Genomic DNA, 10876 nt, shown 5'->3' with positions numbered 1-10876 from the left:
GAAAGTTACACGCATAGCGCATATATGATGATAGGACACTTCCCTTGAGTGGGATGTTTGTGCATTTATTAAGGTGACGCTATAACCGCTAATTAATTAGGAAGGAATCAAAGAGCAAGCACGGCGCTGCCCAGAGGGGGCCGGAATGAATTCCGAAGATAATTCCGAGAGCAAAGTCCGTTTGACGGAGGCTTCTTTAAGCGCCTCAGATAAAGGCATCAGGACAATTTCATTGGCGTATTATCCTTTCGGTACCTGCGGCACGCGCACGCGCTGTCATCTCCATTATTATAATCTAGTATTAATATGTTGCCTAATGAGACGCTCGGCGGAAGACAAAAGCCGATTATGAAGTTTTATCGGAACGCCCGCGCTTGAAGGAGAGACCTTTGCGCCGAGTGTGACCGGCATGCGAAACTTACCTTTTGGTGGCGCCGCTGAATGGAACAGTCTCTCTCGTAGAGGTGGATGACATTACCGTATTTATCTCCTGCGGGGACACACAATCCAAAAGGTGAAAACAATTTACCTCCCCCACTCAAAAGTAAAAGGGGGGGGGGGGGGGGGATTAGATACATATATTTAAAAAGCGGTAGTGCTATGACTTATTTCCAGAAAAATGCCCTGAGGTAAATTTCATATTTTGTTCCACAAATCGATGCCCACGTTGTGTGTCATTTGGACGCATTATTAACCAATTTACGGTATCGGAAAATAGCTCGAGAATCAATCGATAGCTGTTGTAATACTTTACTCGCACTGCGGCAGCCGCGCGATATTATGGAGCATCATGTTGTTTACGCATAACAAATGAAAAATACATTGTTTTTAAACAATTAACAAATTAACAACAGTTAACAAACAGTTTTGTTAGCTCATTCGCTGCCACTGACGGCTAAAAACGTCAAAAAAATGTATTTTCAAAAATAATGATCATTAAAAAATATAAGTTATGCTGCACACAGACTGTGCTGTCGATCTAGCTTCGAAAATTAAATAATTTTTATTAATATACAAAATATTAATAAATAAAATATGTATATATAAAAAAAAAAGAAATATTTTTTAAAAAATTCCAATTAAGTACAGACTACTTTAAAAAACACATTTAGGTGAAGTGAAATCCATAAAAATGTCTTAAGGTTGTCGGCATCTGTTAAATGTAACTCATAAAGTATCTTTAAGTACCTAACTTGTAAGCAATAAGGTACTTTCGAAGTCATGTGATCAGTCGTAAGGTAACGGATTTACTGTGGCAACACCGTCGGGGAGCTCGGTCCACTCGGGAATAGGCGCACGTCGTCGAGTGCACTTACCGAGGATCTGCACTTCAATATGTCTCGGTTTTTCAATAAACTTCTCCACAAACAGAGCGCCATTGCCGAAAGCCGTCAGCGCTTCCGAGTAGGCCCGCTGGTAATTCTCTTCAAGTTCCTGACAAACAGAGCAAGAAAATCCATAAGCATCAGTCAGGAAGCAAAAAATAAAAAAATAGCTCTTTGTAATAAACAATGAAATCGTCAACTTGTGCACCTCGGCAGCTGGTCGTTACATTTTTAAGTTGGAAAAACCTTTGCTGGTATATTATCCAATTTATCACTTTCCATTTTTGCCTTTCTTTCCATCAGCAGAGAATTTGTTGCAAACGATCCACGGGGAGACAATGCGGCACGGAGGCGCAAGGGCGAGTCAAGGTCGTGACTCAATCTGTGTTGTCGGTCTGCGACATCTTGCCGGGCCATCGTGTGAAATCCGACTTTGGGACGAGGCGAGAGGTGACTCACTGCGGTCAACCACCCTGGGCTGTTCTCTCCAAGGGAGGCAAAAGCCAAGGCCGTGGCATGCGTCACCAGTGCCAACCCAAACTTCTTTGGTTATGTGACCAGCTAGCGGAAAGGCTAATTAGCATTCTAATTAGCAGCCAACATTTAGCGCTGTATACACAGGCTAAATGATGAGAGTGAAATTGAATGCACAAATGCCACCCCAAAAAAAAAAAAAAGTAAAATGAAACCAGGCAAGCAATTTGTGATGGGTCAGGATTGGATTTTTTTTTTTTTAATAACTCAACCTCTGTTTAGGTGCTTTACAAAATCTTTTCACCACTTAAGCACCTTAAACGCAATAGTCACAAATGTCAACAACTAATTTGTTCAATCCAAAAAGGTTAAAATGCATCAAATGGAACAAAAAGTGGAGAATAATGCCCTTCGCCATTCTGTTGGGTGACTGCAACACTTGGGATTTCAATGACACATATATTTGTCTTTCCTTGCAGATAATAAAGAATATATGCCTTTGCGAGTATTACATATCCGTCCTACATTTTGAAGTTCTCACATATTCAGAGATGACAACAAAAACCTGAAGTTGGTTGGACGTAGTCAGATTTAAGAAAAGGGCGGCCCCAAAAATAAACATTGCTAGCATAAGAAGCTGGCGGCAGGCTGTCAGTGAAATATTCCACAGCGACGGCACGCCGCGCCTGCGGGAGGTCATTTGAACATTCCGGCTGCACGTTTCAGGTAGGACATGAAAGCGACGTTCGGATGAGGAAAGACGCATCATCAGTCCCGCTTGCACCGAAGCGGGGGGAGAAAAAAAAAAAAAAAACAATGCGTCACTCCGCGTTGACTTTGTTATGCGAAAATCTGCATTGCGTCGTCGACAAGAGGGGAGAGAAAATTCAATTAGTTTTCATAAGATGCAAAAACAAATAGCTGGGGCTTGCGGAGAAAAAAAAAAACCCCAAAGCAGAATAGATGTCGTAAGGCGAGCGTTATCAGAGAGAAGGAAATGTGTCAATCATTGCTGCCTGCATCTCGGGAGATTGTGTTTGCGGAAAATATCACTTATGTGAGAAACATATGGCATACGTTCCACATGCGCAATAAATGCTAGGATACATTCTGGTAATTGGACCCCGGGCAGGCAGAAAAATTGATCTCAATGTTTTTAGCTGTCTTGCATGCTTGAAGAACCTTCCGGAGGCAATTTCGCATGACAGAAGGACGAGCAGAAAGGTGATTGGCAGCCACGGTCGTAAATAAAATCCAAGCAATTCCACACAAAACAGAAATGCCATGAATAGAAAGCGCCGGGGCTCACCTCGTACTCTCGGACCACCCTCATGCCTCGGCCGCCGCCCCCGTAGGCCGCTTTGAAGATGATGGGGAAGCCGTAGGTCTGGGCGAAGGCGTGGGCCTCCTGTAGGCTGCTGATGGGGGAGTCGGTTCCCGGGACCACCGGTACACCTTGACGAGAACAAAGTCGCATAGTCGTTCTTTCAGTTCCTGAAAATTGGTCACTCTCTGTTGATTTTCGTACCGGCACTGATGGCAAGGGAGCGGGCCTCGACTTTGTCGCCCATCTTGCGGACGGTTTCCGGAGTCGGTCCGACAAACATCACGTCGGCGTCGACGCAGGCTTGAGCAAAGTCCGAGCGTTCGGACAGGAATCCGTAGCCTGGGTGGATGGCGTCCACGTTGTTGTCCTGTGGAAAGAAAGGAACATTGTTGAAAAGATAGAAAGTGGGTGTCCACTCGGACCTTTGACCTCATGGTGTCCCTCAGGGGTCAATACTGGGTCCGGTGCTTTTTCCGCTTTTCAAAATATCCCGGCTCCAGAAAGTAACAATCATCATTTTTTCCGCTGATGACACCATTTTATAATTGCATAGCTGACCCTGTTGCAAAATTGGTTGAAAACCTACCAATTTCTTGTCATCAATTTCAAGAAGCTCTTGTTTATGATCTGCAGCCTGCCCTTAACATGAGCAGAACAAAATGTTTTCCGAGGCTAAAGCTCCTCACAGTCACGCTGATTTCATCTCTGCCGCTAATGGTTCCATCATAGTGAGAGTGTTCGGCGAAGGGTTTGATGATTGATGTCATTTTCCATTCCACCTATATCTTGTCACCAAACTGCGTCAAGAAAAATTGCTTACTTGTTTAGAAAGAGTGAAGGTTCTGTTTTTCCTACACATCTATGAAACTGTCTTGCTAATGCATCATTTCACCCCCCCCCCCATTGTTTTTGTTTTCACTGTAACCTCAGTGGCTAATTAGCTGATTGAATTTAATTGACGGGGAAAACTACTTGAGTGTCCACAAGCCTGAAGACTGGACCTGCAGGAGCTTTCATTCCCATGCTATCAAAGTTAGTCATATACGAACAAAATGACGCATATAATGATGACAAGGTCGTTCACACACAAACACACACACACACACACCAGTGTGTACCATCTGCTCCATGATGCAAGGCTGAATATAACCACGGACCGTTGTCAAGAGAAGTATGGACACACAAAGACACGCAGAGGCAAGACGACAATAACGTCACACAAGAGAGCAGTGCGGTAGCATGTGCGAGTGGCACGTAACGTTATTTTAGCTCTTTATCGGCTTTGCTGTGGATGTGCGAAAATGTGTATAAAGGAAAGAAAAAGACAAAAGAAGGAGAAGTGACAAGATAATTGGTCGATGCGGCTGCCGACGAGAGGGGGGGGAGGGGCTGCAACGTGACGTACGCGCACATATTAAATGTCAAGCTTATGGAAACGCTCATAAAAAAGGCGGCTTCTTTTTTCCCCCTGACATTTTTAGATCTTAGGTTGGGGGAAAGAATGATGGATTGAAAGATCTGCAGTTTTAGTGGTTGAGATACATTCGATTGTTGTGAAATACAATTATTGGAGTCATCGATACCACAATTTTTAAAAGACGAATCTAATTTTCCCCTCAATATTCCAATACATGTAATAAAAAAAATAATCAGATTACAAACATATTGCAGCTGCATTGTGAAAATTATGTCAATCTATTTACCAACTCCTTCACTGCCAACCTACCGTATTTTCCGGACTATAAGGCGCGGCAGACTATAAGCACCTTCAATGAATGGCCTATTTTAAAACTTGGCCCTTATATAAGGCGCACCGGACTATAAGGCGCACCATTAATGCATCATGTCAGATTTTTAATACAAATCAAATCCTTCTCCATTTTATCTTTTTTATTTTAACTTCAGATGCAACAAATTACTTAGAATCACAAAATAATGAGCCATAGTCTTTTTGATTCATGATTCATAGTCTTCAGCGGGCCACTTATGATTGATTTCATGACACAATGCTTCCGGCCAGTTTAAATTTAGGAATTTGGTCCATATATAAGGCGCACCGGACTATAAGGCGCACTGACAGCTTTTGAGAAAATGTTAGGTTTTTAGGTGTGCCTTATAGTCCGGAAAATACGGTACTTCATATCTTTGACGTCTATAACCGTCAATGGCACTGAATAAGTTACCTGGAACATGTAGGAGAGAGCATATCAGATTGGAGCTGCCGATGCACTTTAGAGTTTGTTTCAAGATTGTGTTCTGAAAGCGCCCAATCAATAAAGTTGATTGACGGGTTTACCTTGGCTACTTTGATGATGTCAGGGATGTGTAAGTAAGCGGCGACCGGCGCCAGACCTTTTCCAATCAGGTAGGCCTCATCTGCTTTTTGCCTGCAAAGACAAAAAAATAAAATAAAAATGTGCATGTGTGATTTATCTCAGAAGGATGTGACATTTAAATAGAGAAGCTGTGTGGTGGGGGGGGGGGCATACACGCTGGCCGAAATGTTTGTACGTAATGTCGATATAATTGGGGCGATGTCATCCTGGCGAGGAATCACAAAGAAGCGCTGAAAGGCTTCCTCTAATTGTGTGTCGTGATCAATAATCCGCCGTGGCAATTGAGCTCACGAGTCTGGCTGGCGGGATTGGGCGGTTCGACCGCCGCGGGGAGCTTCTGCGTGCTGCGGGGTGCCATTTTGTAAGCGGCTTAATTGGGCTTGAGAGTTTTGAGCGTGCCGCCACACGGGCGGACGGAAATTACCTGTGCATCTGGCCAGTGTCCTGCTCAGAGTAGACGGCCACCGTCCGAATCCCCAGCTCAGTGCAAGCTCTGAACACACGGATGGCGATTTCACCTGGGAGGGGGGGGGGGGGGGGGAGTATGGACAAAGTTGAACGGGGGCCGACTTTTGGGTTTGGAATGACGTACATGGCATCACAGTTCAAAAGGTACAAGGTTTTGGGCTCGGAACACACACACACACACACCAAAAAAAAAAAAAAAGACCTTGGGAAACATGTGGAGAATTTTGTCACACATGGACACAGCAGCCCAGCTCATTCTGGTGCACTGCAGTGTGATGAATGTGATCTAATGTGGTGTAGATATCGTGTCACACCAAAGTGAAGGACAGACACTGACGGAAAGCCCAGCAGTGTGTGTGTGTGTGTGTGTCTGTGTGTGTCAGACCAAAACCCATCTGAATCAAAATGATGGATTAAAGCAGTTTAATAGAGCTTTGAAGGGAGGAAGGCTGACATGAATCTTTCAATGTGCACACCGTCCGGAGGGGGGCGGGGTCTTTATAGTACTGGCTATTGTCAGATAAAGTAAGAAATAAGTGGTGATATTCAGCTTAAGAGTCTTAATTTAATAATTTGTCTAAGGTTTTAGGTTTCATATTTTTTTTCGACCCAGGAATGAAATTGCAAAGAAATTAGCTATGCTAATTAAATAGCATAACTGATGGCATGACTTTTTTTTTTCCGCCCCTCAAAGTGTTGAAGTGAAAAAAAAAAAAACACTCATATGTGTTAAATGTAACCTGACTTTCTGCAATAATAGGAATAGACGACACTTTGGAGTGTTTTAAAGGCTATTCAGTGATGCGGGGAAAGAGAAAATCATCCAGCCGGCCACACGGTCAAGTGTTCAAACATGAATGATCACCAAAATCAGGTTGCTTTATTCTTTGGAGATGTTTCATTCTTACCTCGATTAGCCACCATCACTTTCTTGATGGGCCGGTAGTGACTCTGCGGGGCGGAATGGGCGAACCGGTAGAGCAGACAAGCCCTCCTCACGGCGAGCAGGCCGAGGCCGCCTTGCACCGCAACGTAGCGCATCATCCTAGGTGCGACAAAACATATTTATTTGGGCGGGGTTCATGTTGGGGCACGGCAAACCACATTTAAAACAAAATTGCAATCATCATTTTACAAGCAGGAAGTGTGACGGCCAACCGACAGCTGCTCAGCCTCCCACGGCCCAACTAAACTAGCTGCAGATGTTTCCTAAATAACACCCAGCTGTCTAGCTTGGCCTCCAAATCACAACAACACTGTCAAACTATTAAAAGAAACAATAAAGCACAACTATAACCCCTATATATCTGTATTCAGACGTGGGTTTTTTTTTTTTTGAGAATGACGGCTCATCATACTACCGACAAGTTACAAATGATAAATGAAGGACTACTGGTTACTTAGCATTCAACTGATGTTTTTCCTCAATAATATTGATGTGTAAGGCAAAAAAATAATAATAATAAAGAATAAAAATGCCCAGCATGGTGCATGAAAATGAATCAATAAGCTTGTTCCAGTTCTTTCATTAATATACGTAATAACGGTAGAGGAAAACTAAAGTGTTGTTTTTTTTTCAAAGTACCTTGGGACGTTACTGCCACCGCGTGGCCAATTGGTGGCATCACAAAACGAGATCATATTTTATTTAAAAAAAAAAAACTGTTGAAATGGAAAAAATCTGCCGTGATCTATGTAAACATAGTTTTACATTTGATCATAAAAAACGGAGAAACTAGCAATTGTGTGAAAGCTGATGGCCTTTACACTGTTTGTTTATATATGTTTATTCCTGAAACTTTTTGGCATGCATCACATTTACATGGATCACATTTGAAATTTAAATATTTCTATTTCACCTTGAAAAAAAATACCCAAAGCAGATGTTTGCAAATGTCTGATTTTGTTTATACACACAGGATAATTCTGTCATGAAAAACTATTGATAGAGAAAAATGACTTTTGAGAACCTGATAAAAAAAAAAAAAAAATGGCCAAGCTTTAGTTTTAAAAAAAAAATAGCTCTAAACTATTATTCGATTATTAAAATACGAGGCGATTAATTTGACAATCGATTAATCCATTTTGAAACCTCTAGTTAAATACTACACAAATCTATTTCCAAAACATTGCTGCCTTCTGTCGCTACATTTATTTATTCATGTACAGATGTCACATCCAGTGCTACTGCCTGCTGTTGTAAACACATAAAATACTTTTTTTTTTGCTAATTCTGTATGCTGCCATCGTAGTATTAATAAAAACATGATATCGTCTCGGACTAAATAAGAAATGAAAGGTGGCATTTTAATAGCCTTGCACTCCATGACCGGAATTTAAATCGATCAAGCGTACGCATGGTGGGAACTAGCCAGCCCGCAGATGGTGAGTGAAGCTGGAGACGTGTATCAAAAATGCTCTTTGATCACTTCTGAAGCTGGAAAGCCTTCCAGCAGAGAAACATCTTCTGAACCTCTCGTAACGCACGTAGCCATGAAAATATTAAAATATAAAGTCATTTTGTGCTTTGTCGTGTAGCGTCACTTATGGAGACAACATGTAAATGGAGAATCGGGCGTGGAATGAGAGGAATGTCGGTAGGTGAGGTCCCCTTTTCAGCACCTCGACTTTGTCACCTTATCTTCTTTATGAGGTGGGAGTGACACAAGACAAAGATTCATATGCAAATAGTACAAAAGGTGTCATTAAAATGTCATCAACACAACCAGGTTAAATTGGCAAAAGGACAGAAATAAGTCGGTAGCGCCCTCTTGTGGTTCAATGCAGGAACGCGAGTAGAAATTTGGATTGATTTGGTTTTCTCACGCTCTTAGGCAACGTGGGGGGCTGATCGTTCGAAAAGAACCCGCAATACTGTTGCTGGACGTCATTATTCATAATAATTTTATGTGATCAGTTATCTTTTTTTTTTTTTTTTTTTAACTCATTGATGGGGAAATCGGCTCCAAAATCTAAAGCCTAGTACTTGGTGTAAATTTGTGAATCACTGACTTTGCCCATTGCAAAAATAGTACTGGATTTGACATCATCCTAAATGTATTATTTCCAAAAATGAAACATTTCATATTCAAACTATGGGTGCTCTTTCTGGTGGTGCGTTTGTTTCAGCTGAGATGCAAGTGAAATCTAAATTGGACTGACAAAATCTTCAGAGTTGATATGAGGGTGATCTTACAAAACTTTTTTTTCTCAGAGCTAAATTACAGTCAGCAAAGAGGAATGTAACTTCCGATGCCAAGTCAACTCCCTGACTTCAGCCTCTCAATCGCACGCACATCTCGTTCAACGACAGGGGGGGGGGGGGGGGAAAGTTGAATCAATGTCTCATTTGGCAAGAGCAGAGGTTGTTCTGCGGTTGACTTATTAACCTCTCGGGGAGCAAAGTTCTGTTTTGGTCGCACATGCGACCTTGTGACACACAAAGGCACACACGCATTTGCATCAGAGATTGCGTCAGAGGTCGCAAAGTCCGCCAGGGGGGGGGGGGGACAGTTCACAACAGTCAACTTCTGAAGTCCAAAATGAAAAGGTCAAATTGCGTAACACCACTTGCTACGAGATCATGCTTTCTATTTTCGACTAGTGCTGTCTGGCATCGTGTTTCCACTACAGTTCCCAGCGGGCAAACGGCTTTTGCTTGGCAGACATATGGCACAGATTCACGAGAATTCCACGATCGGTGTTTTGCAAGCGGACGCGCGCACGCACACACACACACACACACACACACACACACACACACACACACACACACACACACACACACACACACACGCACACATTGATAAACAATATGCTACAAGTGCATACGCCTTGCTCCACTTTGGGTTCAAACATCTCCATGACAATTTTATTCAGCTCATGTCCAAAAGCTCTTTGTGAAGAATATCAAATTACAAATACTTCCTTCTCAGATGCATCTCTGGATTTCATTGAATTTCATGGAACAACACACTCGATCAACTCCATATGCTTCCTTTAGCGACTCGTAAACAAATTCTTGCAACACGACGACGACATCAGAGGAGGAGGAGGAAAAAAAAAGAAGGCCTGAGAAGATGAACTTGTGCTTGTCGCTCAATCGAGATAGTAAGCGTGGCTCAAATCAGGGATGAAGCGTGAGTGGAGTAAAGGTTGTTAAAACAGAAGAAGAGACACACAGTTCAAAGGTTAAAAAGGAGACAGCGGAATGAGGACGTGCGCAACGTGTGGCCGGCAAGCAAACAAACACTTTGTGCACTCCGGCAGGTTTCAACATGTCAACAAGGTTTGGTGCCTTCACGTTACAATTAGAAAACAATAAATCATCTTACTAACAACTAAACAAACTAAACTACTGTGGCAACAGAGAAGACAAAAACAATTACACGGTTAATAGGTAACGTCATTCATCCGGGGTCTTTTTGTAACGTATGCTAACAATTTTGTACGCTAACAATACGGGATCTTAAATGTGATAAGGTGATATTTATCACGTGAAATGTATCGTTATAAAATGTGAATGTTCTACTTAATTGTTGGAATTTTAATCTTACGATGTTATGACTGAGGCTATCGCTACTGCATATTTTTGGAATTGATTATTATCAAATAATTCGATATGATTTTATTTGCATTAAAGTGTATTTTAAAAAAAATTCACCATGTCTGTTTATTAATGATACATTACTGTTTATTATTAGTATATATTATTTATTTATCTTGCATGGCCAGGGAGGGGGGGGCTCAGCACCTCTAAACTACTGACTCTAGGATCGCCCCTGGTTTGACATGCCACTGATGCCACCAGGCGAGTGAGCGGCCGGTTGGTATGCAGTATGCACCCAACATAAATTTGAAAATTCTTTTAAAAGAAAATAATTAAAAGTTCATTTGGCTCGTTTTTTTTGTTTGTTTTGTTTTTTTTACCGTTCAAGCCTTTTGGC

General features: G+C 42.1%; 1 protein-coding gene across 1 annotated transcript in view; it reads right to left on the bottom strand.

Annotated features, from left to right (window-relative positions):
* Positions 1–10876, bottom strand: part of LOC147060121 (pyruvate carboxylase, mitochondrial-like) — a 116204-nt gene that overhangs the window by 104668 nt on the left and 660 nt on the right. Inside the window, exons 2-8 of the mRNA XM_085933307.1 lie at positions 6839–6975; positions 5887–5980; positions 5423–5513; positions 3328–3493; positions 3109–3254; positions 1317–1434; positions 423–490 (exon numbers count right to left, since the gene is read on the bottom strand). Coding sequence (XP_085789433.1) covers positions 423–490; positions 1317–1434; positions 3109–3254; positions 3328–3493; positions 5423–5513; positions 5887–5980; positions 6839–6975 — 820 coding nt within the window. The remainder of the gene's footprint in view (positions 1–422; positions 491–1316; positions 1435–3108; positions 3255–3327; positions 3494–5422; positions 5514–5886; positions 5981–6838; positions 6976–10876) is intronic.

The sequence above is a fragment of the Syngnathus leptorhynchus genome, chromosome 2 (genome assembly GCF_054491065.1).
Source record: "Syngnathus leptorhynchus isolate UIUO chromosome 2, UIUO_Slep, whole genome shotgun sequence".
Classification (NCBI taxonomy): Eukaryota; Metazoa; Chordata; class Actinopteri; order Syngnathiformes; family Syngnathidae; genus Syngnathus; species Syngnathus leptorhynchus.
The sequence above is the reverse complement of the archived record's forward strand: the minus strand, read 5'-3'. Positions and strand labels throughout refer to the sequence as shown.